Source organism: Barbatula barbatula (genome assembly GCF_947034865.1).
Source record: "Barbatula barbatula genome assembly, chromosome: 14".
Lineage (NCBI taxonomy): Eukaryota > Metazoa > Chordata > Actinopteri > Cypriniformes > Nemacheilidae > Barbatula > Barbatula barbatula.
Window position 1 is genome coordinate 20,271,785 of NC_136777.1, and position 19,728 is coordinate 20,291,512.

At 39.4% G+C, this 19,728-nt stretch overlaps 1 protein-coding gene across 2 annotated transcripts in view; it reads left to right on the forward strand.

The window, feature by feature from the left end:
• The first annotated feature begins 11,277 nt into the window (after window positions 1-11,277).
• Window positions 11,278-19,728, forward strand: part of eml4 (EMAP like 4) — a 73,688-nt gene continuing 65,237 nt past the window's right edge. The window contains exon 1 of one of the 2 annotated variants that reach the window (XM_079472701.1): window positions 11,278-11,639. In XM_079472701.1, the coding sequence (XP_079328827.1) occupies window positions 11,615-11,639 (25 nt within the window). In that variant the 5' untranslated portion in view covers window positions 11,278-11,614. The remainder of the gene's footprint in view (window positions 11,640-19,728) is intronic. The other variant, XM_079472700.1, reaches the window with a different exon arrangement.

Here is a 19,728-nt window from a genome sequence, read left to right on the forward strand (position 1 = left end):
ACATAAAAGTTTTAATGAGCGCTGAAGAGCAAGCAGAGCCACTGTACAGAAGAGCAAAAGTGAGATCAGGTAAGGACAGGAGACGTGTTTAAGATCCCGTCAGTGTAAACCTGTCAAACTTTCTGCTTCCTGATAATAAATTCTGCTGTCGATGGTGTAAATGTTTAAAGGTAGGTATTTAAAATGTCACATCTTGAAATCCTCGTATTTTTCCTGGTGTTTTGAACTGTCAAGCTATGAGCCCAAGCTGACCGGCTCTAGATGTGCGCTGTGTTATTGTGTTTATCTGCCACTGTTACAGTGTCATATGATATAGCATGTGTATGTTTTGTGTTTTACAGTCTGTGCTGTGAAGAGGTCATGCTGGCAGGAAAGTCCACAAATGAGACCTCGAAAAGAAACTGTACATCAGAAACTTCAGATGAAATTTTCAATAATCCAGAGCGTCACAGACCAGTGATAAAAGCCTTTTAGGATTAAGCAATACTTCACCTTCAAACTGAAAGTACTGTCATCGTTTACCGACCCTCTTGTCCTTTTAAACTTGTGTGATTTTTTATTCCTCAAAACACAAAAGGAGATATTTTGAAAAATGTCAGTAACCAAAAACTGTTGCTCCCCATTGATTTCTATTGTATAGACAAAAAACTGTGGGTCAATGGGGACAAAAAGTTTTTGGTTACTGACATTTTTCAAAATATATTTTGTCTTCTGCAGAAGAAAGATAGTCATACAGGTTTGAAATAACAAAGAGGGTGTGTAAATAATGACAGCATTTTCATTTTGGAGGTGAACTGTTTCTTTAAGCTCAGCGATTACTCCTTTCATTACTTAATTGAGACTCCATCCAAATCCCCGTTGTATTTTTTTAAGTATCTTACACACAAAACATACATTTAAATAATTTTTAGATAGCAGACAAAAAGGACAGGTGAATCTTTAAATAATACGATACCTATAGGGACATCAGTAGCTCTGAACATTCAGTTCTCAGGTGTATAAACCAAAGATCATGTCAAACCTTCACACATACTCAAGAAATACAAAATACACTGAATTGTAACTATTGTTAACATATACAGATGTATATCTTTTTATGGATAAGAATAGTGTGTTCGTGGATTTGATGAGTGTAATCTTTGGATTAGACATTGACGTCATGAAACACTCTTCAGGATATCTTCTGAAACTCTAGTGGATACATGTGTGAGGTCATAGGGGTGTTTTCTCCGGAGAAATACTCAAGCATAAATCTTGATTTGGTTTCAATTTTATCTCACTGATTTCTAGGAGATAACCAAGGCATTAACTAAATCAGTTTTTTTCCCATTATGGTTGGGTCTCTCCGTAGAGCCAACACAAGTCTCCAGTTGGAGTCTGTATTCTGTGTCTCTGAGGCAGATGGGAAGACACAGCAGGAATTCATTCACATTTTCCATGGTATAGTGAGTCATCTTCGGATGTCTTTGTATGTCGGTTTTAATTCTGAAATTATCCATTTATCTGTGGAAGCTCGAACTATTCCTAGACAGAAAGAGAACAACTTAGAAAGAGATAATGTGGGAAAATCCAACAGAAACATTTTTAGGCTATATATTTTTAATCAGTTTGTGAAAAAAATCTTAAATTCACTCTCAGATTTTTTGTCAGGATCATGTTGCGGGAACCAACAGGACCCAAGCTCAGACAGCAGGTAAGGGGGTGAACAAGGACAAAAACCCGCGCGGGGGGTGGGGGATCTGATTGTAAAACAATAGAACAGCAAGGGTAGGAACAGGACTACACTAAACTAGACCAGACCAGATCAGACTAAATACAACACTAGACTAGACTAGACTAGACTAACGTAGCAATACAGGACACGGCAGGTGACAAGGACAACATCACAAAATAAACCAGCACAAGATAGAAGACAAGGGGCCATTAAATATGGGATCAAATCAAGAGAGACAGCTGCGAGGCATGAAATAACTAATGAGCAATAATGAGGAGACGAGAGGGTGGGAACAGAGACGAGACCGGAGAGAGTGTAAGGCAAGCCATAACAACAATTGCCTCTCTCCACATTAAACCTGAGGTTCTGTCGTGATCCTGCCACTGGACCAAGAGAAACATGACATGATGAGCAGAATCAATGAGTTCAAAGATTGTGACTGATTGTAACAAGGTTCAATAAAAGGAAGGAAGGAGGCGGCAACCGTGTACGTAACATAAGATTTTAATAAGATAAACAAACCAAAAGTAAAATGCAAAAACACAACATAAAGTCCAGGCCTGGTCCTCTCTTGTCGTACCCTCCTGTCGCTCGTCCTTTTATGCTCCCGGAGCTCTTCCATAAGAGATGCGAGACGGTGCAATGCGCAGCTGACACTCATTGACACTCGCTTCACCGGCCTCGGCCGTTCCCTCAAGGCTCTCTTCCCGCCATGCTCGTTACACCGATACTGTAAACCAAGATCATTGCAATATATGCATGATTATGTGGATTATTTGAACTAGCCTGCTATTTTCTACTGTCGTGTACCAAGGTTCTCTATAGCAAAAAGCCATCACAGTGTTTATACCCCAACACACTGCAGAGCCAGAGAACTGCAGCCAAACGCTGTCACAGTGTCGTGAAGACCCTGTCAGAGTTTATTCTACTAAAGTGACTTGCATTGATTAGCGCAGCGAACGCGATCAACGGCTTTGATATGATGCTGTATGCTCAGTCTTTACACACAATTGGATTTGGTTTTAAGACGGCTGTTTATGGTGAGGCAGCCAAATGGTTTGCGGATTTGGGTCTGAGCTCTTTTCCTTACTGCCTTTGGTGGCTGTGTTAGGATGAAGAAATTACACAGTAGTCCTGGTTCTATTATAGGAAACCTGATCACCGGCAGACGCCATACTCAAATACTTGGCTTGTTCTCTCTGATGTCATTGACATTAAGTTTTCACGGAGGTGAATTGCTAACGTACACGTGTCTGAAAACTTCAAATGACCGACTTTTCTTTTTTTGGTGAACTGTTCATTTAAATACAGCACTCGACAGATACAATCAACATGTAAGAGTTGGAATATCAACACTCCATTTGGTTGACATTGTTATGATATCAGACCATATTTGAAGCTGACCTAAGTAAAGTTTGGGTATTGTCCATGCAGAGACTCTACATGGGTGTTTATAATAGAATGGCTGTCCTTCAATGAGAAAGATGAAAAATGATTCAGTGTTTTTACATTAGCCGGCTTTCCTGTTTACGTTGAGGGCACTATGTGATAGTGAGCAGGGTAAGGCAAGCCTTTGATCAGAGCTTTCGCAGGGATTGAGGTGATAGGAGGGGGTACTGAAGGGGCTCTGGCCCCTGAGGGTCTCACGGTGCTGTTTAAAGGCCCCTCAGAGTTTGGGTCACGCCTGGGTCCACATCCTACTGCGGCTAATTTCCTGCAGTTTGATCAGGACGAAAAAGAAGGCCTTGTGTTGAGGAGCTATACCTATGCTTATGAAGCAAAGCAGCATTATGACCTATAATCCAAATTCATGTCATGCTGAAACTCCAGTTATAAAATGTAATGTAGTTTTAAACTGAGAGGTTCACATTTATACCAACAGACTGAATGTGTTTAGGAAGCAATGCATCATAGCAGAGTTATTATAGTTTTGATTTTAGTTTTATTAATATTTCTAATTAGCTTATGTTTTTAGATGTTACGTTTTTATGTTAATTTTAGTTAAAGTTCCAGCAATCTTGGTATATGCTTTTGTCATTTTATAATTTAGGCTATTTGTTTATTTTTAATGTTGCTTCATAAGAGTAATTCATTTGTATTTTATTATTATTTATGTTTATTATTATAATTGTATTGCTTTAAACTTATTTCAGTTTATTATCACTTAAAAATGTCCTTTAGTTAAGTTTTTCCAATAATTTGCATTTCAATATTTGATTTGATTTCAATGAACAAAATAATTTGAGTAAACTAAAATATCCTTGCATAGAAAATACAAACATAACTGTAAATCTAACACGAAAATCAATACAATTTTAAGTTATCTTTTTCCCTGAATATTAATTTTCATTGAAAATTTGCCTTGAGTGTAAAATAATTTCATCAAATTATGTTAAATCAACCTGTGGTGCTTTCGAATACAGGCTAAAGAAAGAACTCTTTCAAATCTCCAAACACCAGGGGAAAACATCCGTGGCTCTACAGTAAGATAAAAGTATCCTGTGTCAAACAACAACCGATCACATCACACCTACAGAATAACCCTGCATGCTAATGCAAACTCTATTCAAACTCTCCTAAATATAAACCCTGAAAGACCTTTTAGACAATTCCCATATCTGCCGCTTTAGTCACAAGACATGCACTCAAGGTCCAAAAATAACTTTTGTGTCACACCTGCGCAAAACTGCCAAAGTTTCCACCGAACCGTTGTTGACGTAGAAGAAGCAGTAGATGTTTTCTGCAGTAGACGTTTGTATGTCTTTCATTTGAACTTTATATTATTCAAGACTATTGTTTTTAAACTGCATACAGTAATAAGTTCTGGACGACTGTATTTTATTTACTCTCCAAAGCCAATTTCTATTCACATTTGGGAGTTTGCGTGTGTAAATGTCGAACCCTGCATGCACTTCAATATGATTCCTGGCAGGTCTTCTTTTAAAGGGTCACATCTTTCATTTATAAACAGACTTGCTCATTTTCCTCCATTCAGCCACTTGTCAAAGCCTAAAGCCTTGCTGGACGGTATAATGTGCAAGACAGCTGGAAACAGTTAAATCTAGGCATGTTTGCGGTGAAAAAGTAGATTTTCCAGTTTGAGACGAGAAATAAAATGTTGGCACTTGAGAATGAATTGCCTGGCAGTGGTGTAGATGAAGTTTTTGGGCCGTCGCTGGGTGTGTGCGCACTTCAGTGAGGAAGAAAATGTGCAGGACCGGACCTGGAAAGTAGAGGATGAGAAAAAGTGCGCTGAGAAAACTCTGCAGTTGATTTTACTATGATCACAAACATGACCGTTTCCTTCCAGATCGCAAATAGAATTGAAAGCAACGTCATTTACGGAAAACAGACAACTCTCGCCCCCTCGTGGGCATTTAACACTACGACTCTCTCTCTGGTTTGTCTCTTCACGTTAGGTCTGGTTTATTTCATTTAAAGGGGGATGGAAAGCATCCACTTTGGTATGTTCCATTACATACGTCCAGTAAATATTCATACGAATAATCTATAAGGAAGTGCTACAGTTCCCTTTGTGCTTCATTCAGGATAAGCATTCACAATGTGCAGACCAGCATAGCTTTTATAACAATTATTATAGATGCTATTTAAAGTCATTACAATATTAAGCTATATGTAATAAATGATCAACTTTCACTGTATTTGGCGGAAAAAGTCCTTAGTCTTGGGTATATGCAGTCAGCCAAAGAGACATAAAATGTTCTCCGGTCTTCTGATGATATACTATATAACTTTAAATGCGGACAAGAATTATGACTAGCCATTATTTTTGCACGGTTACACAAACGTTTTGCCAAATGTCTGCGCTGGCACCAAAAGCATTTTTCCTCCGTCATAAAAATAACGCCCACTCACAGTATTGATATAACTCCTCAAGAGCAAACCGCAGGCCTCACATCCCAATCCGCCCGTGTGCAGAAGCCATTTTAAGCCACGTTCTCTTCTTCATGGCTCTGAGACCTGAACTAATAGAAGGTTTCAGTGCCGGTGGTATTTGATGAAAGTGAACGTGCGCAGACAGGGAGCGGATTGTTCATTCATTTGAGCGCTCGTGTTAAAAGCATAGGCGCCTTCTGAAGGCCACACATAAACAGAATGGTCTAAAGTGTAAAGAGGGTCCCTAGCCGGGCGTCTTGTTTCTGTTCCCTTCCACCTTCTCCATAATTCAGAATCCCTCCATCAACACGCCGTTAATGACCCCGCTCCGCCTCAGAGCCGTTTATCTGCCCTCCATCTCTCGGCAGGCTCACATGGCTCGTGAAAAGCTCAGGGTGTGACAACTCAAAAGGCATTAGAGAGGAAAGTGAGAGAGATGTGGCACGGGTCCCACAAATCATTTTCTTTCCTGAAAGCGTTCAAAAGCAGACACTTTTGCTCTAATTCATGTCAATTCAAGACGTTCGGTCAATACTGTATCAAATGTGTTTTTAAGGGGAAGTTAGGTTGGGGGGTTTAGATGGAGTAATAAGGTATTACATGGGCTGTCTAGAGTATTAATGAAAGGTTGGTGGAGATTTGGGTAGGAGCGGGACACTGGGAATAGGAAACCTGGCCCAATGCATCACTGTGTGTCAAAAGTCAAGTACAGCGTAAAAAACACATACATACTGCATACACACTTTCATTTGTAAGCCGGAAAACCTTTTTTGACTTTACAGACACCTTAAAATATTCCTTACATCGATCCAACCACATTCCCAAGCCTGGTTACTCTCTATGGGGCTGCAGAAGGGCTGAAGCTTATCCCGGCGTCTTAGACTAAATGTCCGATACACTCTGAAAACAGTTTGTGTCAAAACAGTGTTAAAAACAATACATTCTGTGTTCAGCTAAGAGAATGTGCACATCATAGCTTATACATCTTATAAGTTCTAACTGGCTGTGTTATGTAGCACAGTATTTTAGTTTTTAGTGTGTACAGTGTGAGATACATTTTTTTCCCTAAACCTGACACAAAATCAAATGTATCTCTATGGATTCAGAACACCTGTTTTGAGAACACACAGTTTTTATGAGTGGCAGTGTGTGTACTGTATATTGGGTGACCATACAGTAAGTGCCCACATGCGGTTCCCATACAGGCGGTAATGATAGCGCGTAAAATGATTTTACCCCCTCACCACACGAGTACATCATTAATGTTAAAACACAGCACAACATTGAGTTTTAATGGGGTCATGAAAACATGGTTAGTTAGGCCACCATAACACATATGTGGCTGTCAGCAACAGCACACAGATGGCTGCCAGCTCTCCAGTGGCGTGCGCCATCATCACAGACTGAGGCATCCATCAGCTGTCCATAGATCACCAAACCACCAGCACAACACCTGATGTAAGAGTTTAAGAGGAAAGCTCACTCACGTCACCTCAAACGCAAAGTTCACATTAAAATGAAAACGTATTTTAACTTTTTAGCCTCATAACCATCCCGTTAATAATTCAGAATTCTTGCTATATTTGATATGTAAACATCAGCTGCAGTCACAGAGCATTTTCCTGGACAGCTGCACACATGTGTAATATCTCCATTCAGCCACCAGAGGGAGGCACTGCTCAGGTAAAAATTGATTCTTGCGCCACGCAGTCGTTAAAGTGTACTTATTAATGTTGAAAAACACTTAAGACTTTTTGCAAACACGTTTCATATCACTCTTTCTCTTCTTTTAAATTGAACATATTGATGGTGCATCTCGCACACACTGTATTTTGTCTAATTAAAATGCACTTTAGCATGACAATTGGCTTTATGTTACAATCCAATGAAAATTAAAATATTAGAGTTATAAATAATCACGAATAAACAAATGAATTGGGTTTTAGACTTATCGGACATAAATTCCAACTTTTAATAGGAAATGTCAAAACCTTAACCCAAGTTATCTATGAGTTTTTTTCTCCTCTAATGATTTATTTTTCCCTATCTTTTTTATAACATCAATAATCACATGTGTCTAATAGCTTCTACTGACAATACTTTATGAATATCCCTGTGAATATTTAAATTCACAGAATATATCGGTACCTACAATGTCTTATATTCTATTTCTGTACATTTGTCTTTTATATTTTTAATTATGTTACCCTTTAATGATTATTTGTTATAATTTGTCATAAAGTTATATTGAATGTGTGTGCTGGGAACTTCTAAGATCCTCCTAATGTGTGTAAGCACACTTGGCAATAAAGCCCTAAACGACCTTGATTTTAATATTTAGAAACAGCGCCCTCTGGTAGCAATGCCTTAAACCTAAATCCTGAACTCTATTTAGATCATACATACTTTCTTAATAATGCACATATTTAGTTGTATTGACCTCAATATTGTTATACTAGTTGTGCAAAATAATAAAAAATATTTTAACATTAAAAGTTATTATACAGGCCTACATTTCCTTTCTTCCATTGTTTGTCTCATTTTATAAGTTGTTTTGGATAAATGCATCTGCTAAATGATTATGAACAAATCTTAATTTCTTCCTATTAAAATATCATAAAATATCAATAACCAAACCCTTACCTATAATGATTTTTTTAAATTAGGTTTACACACTCTCACCTATTGGTCAAGGTATATGGAAAAAAAATAGCCCATCCCAAGACTGGCCAAACAATGCTTTGTTCACACCTGGATCAAAGCAGTCTCCTCTCTATATAATTCCCAACAGAAACATAGAAAGAGCGTCAGGGGGGAATCTTCTTAATAATGTATGGAATACCATTCAACATGATCTAAAACTTTTCATATGATGAATTGTTTATGTACACCATATTGGCCGGAGCTTTAATGCTTCATCATCTTCGTCGTAAAAAAAAGCAACTGCACAGCAGAGACCACAGAGTGTATGTGTCGTTCACTTCACTGGCCCAGAAAGAGAGAAAGACAGGGAGAGAAACAAAGTAAAAAGGGAAAGATTTCCTAAGTCCATATTTCTTTCTCCGCCTCTTGCTTCAGGGGTGAAAAATAAAGAGAGCTTTGTCGGATTTTAACACTTTTGGCTGGAGTGAGAGGTCAGACCCTGCCAGGAAGTCAACGGGTGGGGGTACGCGGTGGGCCATGAAGCTTTAGTGCTGACAGTGTAGTTTAGCCTGATGAACATGTGTCTTTCCCATACACACAATGATAATCTCTCATAAAAGAGCCCACCCTGCTGATATAAGGGTCAATCTCATGGACAATCTTGTCTCTGTCCGGATTCATTTCAGCCACTTAGCCTGGAATATACAGGAGGCAGCTGGGACTAAGACCAACAGGGAGCAGACCTACTCGTCGCACAGATGCCATCTGTATGGTCAATACAATGGCCTTAACCTTTGGTATTTCGATGAGTCGCCAAAACACTGTCCTATTTTCTTCCAATGCGTCCATTGCTGAGTGGCCAGACGACACTATGTCTCGTAAATTGTTTCCGGCGCCTTCCACATATGCTTAATCAATTGATTTCAATCTTCGATCTGGGAAAACCCACATACCACATTAGAGACACTTATAGTTAATAAAATTTCCCTTAAACCATTACTTTTGTCCACGTCAAATATCTCTAGGGAAGCAGAATTTGCAGTCACGCTGCACCAAGTCTCGGTCTACGTTACAGATTCCTTCATTGTCTGGTTTGCACTAAATCTCTATGCAATGTGGACACATGAAGGGCAGATGTTCTCCACAGTCACACATTCCTCTCAAAAACATGCTGTATTCCACATTTTAGTTAAAAAATATAATAAAATGATATTTGATCAATTCCCTGACTATTTTCGTATAACGTGGTACATGTCCAAAAACACCAAAAAGGTTATTTTTTTATAAACCATTGAGATTACATGAATGCCATTGTAATATCACTGCACGTGACCAAAAATATGGTTTGTTGAATGATTACAGTTTTCTTTGACTATTACGGTTTTATGTCCAAAATAAATTTACCTATTCAGTCATATTGATTCAGTCAATAGATTTTTCCCCATTTACTGACTGGCCATCTGTGCAGGGTATTTTCTACAGTGAGACAAATGGAGATGCATGGCTGGATTTTAAAGTTACGTGCGACAGGCCAAACAAAAAAACAAACAAAAATGACATGGCACCAGTTCCTAAGTATTTCACAATTTTGGAATAGTACCTTTTTATTGCCTTCTTTAAAGCAAAAAACAATAAAACATATATATCCATGCAAGGTCTCAAACATGCATCAAAAGGTATTTTGTATTTTTAGCAAGCATGCAGGTCCGTAGCCAGCCAATTGAAAGGGGAGGTACTTTTTTTCCAAAAGTGGACCGTTTTGCAGTTTTTCCTCCTCAATTTGTATTTAATTATGAGGTTCAAATACTTCATTTTGGTGACCTTTTATGCAAGAACTTGTGCTGGATTAGCTTGTCTGCTGGTATTTTGACCAGCACGCTTTTTGATGCACCTAAAATATTCTCAGTTCTATCGCAATGTTACATTATGAATTTAACAAATAATTAGGCTATGTGAGTAACTTAGCGAAATTTGGGTCTGAAAGCCAATATTTATTATCAAATATAGACATGATATAAGTGAAACTGTAGAACTATATTTAAAAAAATGATGTCTCAGATTGTTCACACCAAACATGGTAAATCGCGCTATTCGCATGTAGTTGGAGGCTTGAACATTTTGAGTTTATTCGCATTGTTCGCGCGTGAAATTTGCTTCATTACAGACACGAATTCGCATCATGGGAGGGGCTTCTGACACTCAGATTTTTCAATTCGCGCGAATCACGCGAACGCTCAATTCGCGCCGCAAGTAGGTCATCGCGTCTTTGCATTGACTTAACATGTAAATCACTCGCGCTTAACGCTTCATTCGCGTTTGGTGTGAACACACTATAAGGCATTGTTCAGAGGGCCGGTCCAAATATGTGGGCGGGCCGGCCCGCGGGCCGTAGTTTGGGGACCCCGTCGTAGACTATTGAGTGGATAAATCCTTTTAATTAAAGAAAATACATATATATATATATATATAACCCCTCCCATCGCATCATTCAGAGGCGATGCTTTTTCACGTTGCGACTGTATTGCAAGAACTCTCTCTGTCTGCACGCGGGGCACACGCGTCCTGCAACAATAATCATATTAATTTGAAACAGCAACCCAGAAATTTGTCACAAGCATTGATTAAAACAATGATGACAATAATCACATTAAAAAAACGACTTACATTCTGGACCTTTGGCAGTGAGGGGGGGGGGGGGGGGGGTCGTTCGAACCACCCGAACCCCCCCTGCCTACGGGCTTGGCATGTAATTCAGAGATGGAAAACATTTCCAGCCTTTAGCTTTCTCTAGTGTGCACTAAATCCACAAATGTAGGGACACCAAGAACTGATAACATATTGTAGGCCTACTTGTTCTTATTTCCAAAGACAAATGAAAACGAGACAGAAGCCTACATCCTTAATCGCGATATTATTATGACACGCACAAAACATGGCCATTCTAAATGAGGTATTTTATAAGATTTTGAATCGTCTCTCATCTACGAACAGTAATGTTCACTTCAGCATGCTCGTACACACGCGCTCCGTGCGGTCAGACTGTGGCGCAGTCGGGCGGGCGCAGCCGCGCGTCTGAAGGGAAGCCGGGGGTGCCAAAACAGGCGGAGTCGGAAGCGCGAAAGCCAAGCGCTCATCACACTCCTCCCCCGCCGACCGGAGGAGCAAACGACCGTGCTGGAGCAACTCAGGGGGCCGCCGTGATCGAGTGCCCCAGAAAAGCGCATCGTTATCCGGACGTAGAATCAAGCGCGAGTCGCTCGTTTGATCCCGAGGAGACGTGACATCACCATACTGTCTTCTAGCATATAGGACCACGAGGCGCATCACCCAGGAATATCTCTCTGGATATTTACCTCAGAAATGGACGGTTTCGCCGGTAGTTTAGGTGAGTGCGTCCGTGATATGAGATGTTTACTATTAATAGCGTGCGTCTTCCATACACGTGTCAACGATGTATATTCACGGTGCAAATTCAATTGGTTTTGGGAAGAAGAAAGCCACGGTGCAAACTTCGAAGAGGCCTCATACCACCGTTCACGACAGCCGTATATCTTTACGCCTGTGTTTATTTCCGTTGTTAATGCTCTGCTATGACAGTCCTTTGGAAAATACCGTCAACACATAGTCAACTCGATTAGCTTTTCCTTAAGTGAATGCTAGTGCACGCGCAATAGCACATAAATAGTGTTTAATGTGTGTTAAGCTGGTTGCTAAAGGATTTGGTTCAGGCGAAATGAGAAGGCGCATCAGATCCGCTTTGCCGTTGTCATGGCACTCCGTGTCAGTCAGCCTCCGTTAGCAGCTTCTTGACCTTTAATACAATATATGATTCGGTCTGTTACTAAACGATAAGCCTAAGGAAATGACAAGAGAAAAGACAAGTGCATGTGAACGTGATGCCATCACTGCTGAAACACAACCGAACCCACCTGAAAGAATTGGAAAGGACTGAAATGGAAATTGTGTTTGTTTTATGGGGGGGGAAAGAAATGGAAACTATGACTGTTTACATGTTTACAATGGGAATTGTATTGGTTTTAACGAAAACTAATGATCTGGTCATGTATGTCCCACGAACACCGTTTAATCCTATTAGAACAAGGCTTAAACACACTACACAATGGAATTTTGTACTGGTTTAAATGGTAAACAGCTGATGGTTCATGATGGCTTATACATTTTTTAGCAGGGATTGGTGTGGACTGTGTTGTTTTTTAGTGGTACGAGTTAAATTTGTTGCAGAACAGTGTTCGAAACATACTGCCATGCAAGCATTGTAATGAATATTCTAATCGAATTATTTTGTGGCAGCTTGGGCCGATATACTGCTTTTCATTGGTTTCTAACTTCAGTAAAGCTGATTCGGTAACAGTCTGTGCCAAAGGCATTTCATTTATTTAGCTTTTTATTACTTTGGGTCGTCCTCTCAGTGTGGACCATGCAGATCTATACATGCATATACAGGCTTTACTGGAGGGTTGGGGGTCTCAAGTGTCTCTAGTGACAAGTTGAATTGCTTAATGTATTGAGTGTGTTCAGTCACAGAATCTCATGTATGCGTGTAATGCTTAAATAAGGCTGTGTGGGACTTTGCTCTGTACCTGTTGACTTGAAATATCAAGTCCATTACCGTGGCCGTCTGATCATACATCCGCTGATCATTGAAACTGATTATATAACTCAGTTCTGTTGCTTGGTTACAGAAGAGGTTGACTGCTCAATTTGTCCTGCTCCGAGTTGCCGTGGTGATGTTACGGTGTCTGGCAGGGATGCGATGCAAAGTATGAGAACAGAGGGAGGCAAAAGTGTTGTTTTTCGGGTATTTAGAGTTAAACACGCTATTTGTACTTTCTTTAGAGAAGGCGGAACTGTTTTGTGTAGAAAGCATGCGGTCTAAATTATTGGATATGACTGCTGCTGAAATATAGTGTATGCGTGCATGTGTGTGCATGCCAGTGCTTGCGGTCTCTGTACTGTCCACACCCCCTCACTAATGATTTATTTTGCTTTGCAAGAATTCATCTAAAGCGTGACGTCCAACAACATATTTTAAATCAGATATCAAACCATATAACATTATTCTTATTTAGCACAAATCACTTGTTATTTGGCTGAAAATGAAATCTAATAATTTGTGTGTGCCATCTAGTAAAATAAAACCATATGGTGAGCATTTTGAGACCTGTTAATGAGAAAATTTGATCTTTTAACTGTAAGACGGGACTATAATAGTCACTATATTAACTTCACAATTTATTCCTTTTATGTGGTACATGTCATCACTTCTTCATAGTGATGCACCAAAATGAAAATTGTGGGCCGAAACCGATACTGAAAATTTAGGATGCATTCGGCTGAAAAAAATAACTTGAAAAACATTTTGAAAGTTTTTATTTAATTGTATTAATTACACACTCTAAAACCACAAAACTTCATATTTTAGATCATATTTTAAAACAATACAAAACAAATTATTTTAGTGTGTTGCGTTTAAAGTTTGTCTTTAAAACATGCATGAGACAATGCCGGTATACACTCACCTTAAGGATTATTAGGAACATCTGTTCAATTTCTCATTGATGCAATTATCTAATCAACCAATCACATGGCAGTTGCTTCAATGCAGTTAGGGGTGTGGTCCTGGTCAAGACAATCTCCTGAACTCCAAACTTAATGTCAGAATGGGAAAGAAAGGTGATTTAAGCAATTTTGAGAGTGGCATGGTTGTTGGTGCCAGACGGGCCGTTCTGAGAATTTCACAATCTGCTCAATTACTGGGATTTTCACATACACCCGTTTCTAGGGTTTACAAAGAATGGTGTGAAAAGGGAAAAACATCCAGTATGCGGCAGTCCTGTGGGCGAAAATGCCTTGTTGATGATAGAGGTCAGAGGAGAATGGGCCGACTGATTCAAGCTGATAGAAGAGCAACTTTGACTTAAATATCCACTCGTTACAACCGAGGTATGCAGCAAAGCATTTGTGAAGCCACAACATGCTCAACCTTGAGGAGAATGGCCTACAACAGCCGAAGACCCCACCGGGTACCACTCATCTCCACAACAAATAGGAAAAAGAGGCTACAATTTGCACAAGCTCACCAAAATTGGACAGTTGAAGACTGGAAAAATGTTGCCTGGTCTGATGAGTCTCAATTTCTGTTGAGACATTCAGATGGTAGAGTCAGAATTTGGCGTAAACAGAATGAGAATATGGATCCATCATGCCTTGTTACCACTATGCAGGCTGGTGGTGGTGGTGTAATGGTGTGGGGGATGTTTTCTTGGCACACTTTAGGCCCCTTAGTGCCAATTGGGCATCGTTTAAATGCCACGGCTTACCTGAGCATTGTTTCTGACCATGTACATCCCTTTATGACCACCATATACTCATCCATGTACTCATCCTCTGATGATTACTTCCAGCAGGATAATGCACCATGTCACAAAGCTCAAATCATTTAAAATTGGTTTCTTGAACTTGACAATGAGTTCACTGTACTAAAATGGCCCCCACAGTCACCAGATCTCAACCCAATAGAGCATCTTTGGGATGTGGTGGAATGGGAGCTTCGTGCCCTGGATGTGCATCCCACAAATCTCCATCAACTGCAAGATGCTATCCTATCAATATGGGCCAACATTTCTAAAGAATGCTTTCAGCACCTTGTTGAATCAATGCCATGTAGAATTAAGGCAGTTCTGAAGGCGAAAGGGGGTCAAACACAGTATTAGTATGGTGTTCCTAATAATCCTTTAGGTGAGTGTATAACTAAACTTAAATAAACAACCCTAAAGCCGGTCAGAGTTTGCGTGTCACGTTCTGTCCGCTGGTTGTGAGCTGTTCTTGTTTTATTTAATAGTTTTATTTATTTATTACAACTCTAAAATAAATGGTGCTATATAGCACTAAAAGTGGTTCATTGCTTGTAATCATAGGGAAACCACTTTCAGTGCTATATAGCAACATATCTTGGTGCTTCAGTGTTTTTTCAGCGGTGACCAACACCATTTCTGTATAAAGAACCTGTTAAGCCACTGTATGGTTCTTTGGTTGTTCTATAGCATTTCAGTCATCCCAAAGAACCGCTAAAGAGAACCGCAGAAGAACCACTGAAGCACCAAAATATGGTTCTATATAACACTAAAAGTTCCCCTATGATTACGAGCCCCCTGGCGACCATGCAAATTCGAGTTTTATCCAATGGAAGCACCACACAAAAAACGGCAGATAGAGCTGTCAAGGTCTCAGGGAAGGTGCACTTCCCGACCTCAAGAGGTGCTCTAGCGGCAGACGTGCCTGACAACTCTGTCAAATTCTGTGGATTTTTGCGCTTGTTATTGACATCTAGACAAACACAATGTGGGCGTGTTAATAGTATTGCGGAATGTGCAGTTTGCTGTGACAGATTTTAATGAGCCTGAGTACTAACAATGTGATATTTGAGATGTATAAAACGAAACTAATCGCCGAAAAGACACCGCTGTATCATTTTAAATCTGCAAGAATGAACAAATTCTCTTATTTTATTTGAAGTTATCTTTATGTTGGATTGTGAACATGCAGAAAAGTGTCATTATTAGAAACTAAATTCAACATAATAATGTAACGAGGCCTTTCGTAATAATAATAAAATAAAATACATAGTATTGCCTACTTTTTCTTACAGTATAAAGACTATTTTAACACATTTTCACATATTTATATTTATGTACAAATGTTTAAAACTATCCTGTGGAATTCGGCCGAATTTCCCAAATTTTAAGGTGGAATTAAAAAATGAAGTCTGCATATTCTGTTTGACCCTGCTTATGAGGAAAACTAGTTTAAAAAAAATGAATGTGAGCAAAACCTATGAGAGGGAATATTTAAGCACATTAGGATAACTAAAATGAAGACATCGCTCTTTCTACAGTCTTTCTAATGCCCGCATGATCTCTTTCCTGTGAGAACCGTTGTCGCAGCTGATGACATATTTTTGTACTGTGGTGGAAACCGTCGTGTTTGGACAGAGATATTTGTTGAAAATCTATAATACAACGGTAGTGGCCGCTATAAATCAAAAACTGCGCCTTTAAAATAAAAGTTATAAAGTACAAAACCTTTAAGAATGCCTACATTTTAAGCATTTTGTGTTTTTAAGAGGAATAAAATACATTTTACCCTATATATTTCACCATTTAGGATTTCTTAAAAAAAGTTAAAAAATCTCGTCTCGTTCTCGTGAACAAAGTGTTTTTTTTTAACTGCTTTCAATTTCCCAAAGCAGCTTTTCTAATGCCAAAGGTGAAGGTTTCAGTGTGGTGAAAGAGCTTCAAGCATGCATCAACCCAGATCTCGTATCAGTTTTGCACAAAGAAACAACACAGGTACATCCTGCAGAGACAGACCGCAGCGTAAACATTTGAGGTGTGTTCTGCATCGGTTGTGGAAACTTTAGAACTTTCAGCCTTCTCTTTCAGGGTTTTTTGTATGACGCGAGGACCTATTTCACCCTGTAATTGTTCTTGGAAGTTTGACGGTGTGGTTTTCGTCAATGTAAAATGCGGTTTTGGTCGTGACGCATTACACTAAAAAGAAAATTTTGCACAACCAAAGCTGAAAGATCTTTAGAAAAACGACAGGCCCGTTTCTCTCCAGTTCTGAAGGGCCGATGTCCAACAGATTTTAATTTGAACCCTCAATGAAGCAGCTTTTCTATTTACAACGTTTCATTTTGACTTCAATTAAAAATATGTTTTGCTCTTTATGCAATATGATTGCACTACTATTTGCGTTTAGCATTTCGTCACTCCTTCAACCCCTGAAAAAAAACCTGCAACGTGTTTTTGGGTTGTGAACTACTATTAAACGCCCCGCTGTTTTGGAACATGCTTGTTAGAGTTATGTACCCTTACAAGTGTAGGTCAGTAGGTTGGCCTGTGTGCGGCGTGCTGCCTTTTAAGGCATGTGCATGTGTTAGATGTGTTAAAGCGAGTAGGTGTAGGGTCTAGCTCATGGATCCAGCACTGTAAAAGGTCTTCATGTATAGCTCATGTGTGCACAGCGCTCAGATGGCGTCAGTTTTCCCTCTGTGTCCGATCAACCGCCCAACTGTCAAACTCAACATATAAATAGCATCTCGGCATGCCAAAAAAGCACATCACGATCTTCATAACAAACAATCTCGATCCACGATCTGAATTGAAATACAGGTACATTTAGCTTTTTTGCACATAGCACTTGTCCACATAAATATACTTTAGTACCCTATTCTATAGAATTTACTATGCCTCTGGTAAAGGGCAGTACAATTCCTATATAATAGTGTTTTTCAACCTTACTAAAGTAAATATTAAAGTATAATCAATTTACAACAAGAATACCACAACATGCTATATCAAATACTAGAGTAGGCTACACTTCAGTATTTTTTCATTTGAGCGTTTAGGTTAACGCACGCGTGAGACCTCGCAGCACGGTGAGAGTGATTAGAAAGCATACATATAGAAGGATTTTGCGGACTAAATTTATAAGGAATTGGAAACTGCATTTGCAAATGCATTTTCTATATGTTCGTGTCAAAATTGTGACATAATTCAAATGCAAACCGTTTGCATTTGCATTTACGCGAAAGCAAAGTCACTGCACGGTCCTGAGCCTCTAAGGGGCCTAGTGTGAATTTTCAGCTCTCTGTGTGGTTGTTCAAGTCTAATAGGTAACATAAAGCATAGTGACCTGAGCTATTTAGGAGTTGCGACATACTTGAGGAACTTGAGGCAACAACCAATAGGACTGGATGTTTTGGATTTCATGTGGTCCACTGCTATGGCCAAAAGCATAAGCTGTGGTCAGTTATGCCTGTATTATGTCCATAAATGTTGGGATTGAGCACTAGGAATGCCCACTATGGTCCAACAGTATCGGCAGTCGGCTTTTATGTGCCCTCTTAGGATTAAAATGGTTTTGATCGTTTAGTTTTGGCCGGACTTACATCCCAACATTTTTATATTGTAAGTTGCCCTGGGCTGGTTTTTATGACCAACATTTGCCTGGTTTTGACATTAGCTTTCGTTAATTAAAAGACAACCCCCAAACTCCAAAAGTTAAAGTTGTCTTGTTCTATAACTGAGGGCAGATGATCAGACCCGAATGCATTTGGGTGGCAGCTTTTATTGACTTGGTAATGTGATGTGAAGGCTGTATCATTGTTGAAAAATCTGACTCATGGTTCATTTGCTATGTGTCATACTTTGTTTCATGCAAGAGTTTGCTTTGGAATGAAATAATTGTTTTGACTCTAAATGATCTGTGTTGTGGTCTATTCCAGCATCATGTTTTTTTGCGTTTGTTTGGGATTGCATGTGTCAGCAATTATTCTTGAAGTTTGTGTGCGAGCCGAGTTGAATTTGGAAAGACAGGACGAGGTTCAGATTACTAAATTCCTTAGAAAGACAAGGAGAGGGAAAACAAAAAAGAAAGCTAGAGAGAGAGGGACGCAGAGGGAGAGAGAGATCCGGAAAGGGACACACGTGTGCCCGAGCGCTTCCAGATGCTGGAATGTTTCCTCCCAGCTTTCTGCATTCCTTATTTCCTTCTTTCCTCATAACAATGGATGAGATTACAGCTGGAGCGAGAGGAAAAATTGTGTGAACGTTGGTAGATTCTCAGTTTGATGAAATGCGGAGATGCTGACCGGCTGGTTTCTTTATATGGAAAAGCTGATGTGCACTACCAAAGTCACCAAAACTGTCTGTCTATGATACTTAATTTTCTGTTTGGACCAGCCCATTAATATAAATAATTTTCTTTCTGTCATATTCAATCATGTCTATAAAAATTAATTTTGAGTTTTAAGTCAGTCAAGTGTACTTAAGCTTTTGATCTGGTTAATGTATGCATGTTTATTGGACTGCACGGAATGCATATCTGGCTGAGAGAAGTACGTGTGTTTGTCTGTAAGGGAGACCCTTGGGCCAGTGTCTACTGTACGTAAACATGACCTCAGACAAGGGTCAGAGCTAGGGGTGTGACGAGACAGAGTTCAAATGAACGAGACAAGACAAGATTTTTAGACTTATTTAAAGAAATCCTCAATGATAAAATATATAGGAATTTTTTTGTCTTATATGCCTTAAAAATACAAAATGCAAAAGATTTAGGCATTATAAAACCAACCCTCAAATTAAACTTCTATTTTAATAAATTATATTATGTAGTAAACAATATGTAAACACTGAAAGGTGTGTATTATTTAGGGGCCCTTAACATCTAAAACTTGTGGAAAACGCAGGATGCGCCGCTCTCTCACCATCTCCCGTTGTTCACACTATTTGCGGAAGACAGAGAGACACGACTTCAGAAACGCGGCCAGTATAAAAATGTGTGCATCATCCGCCCTCGCGACGCTTGCTTGTGCATCCAGTGTGCAAGCACATAAACGCGTTAACGACTGAACAAGTAACATTTTTAGTCATAGGAATAATGAACTGCAA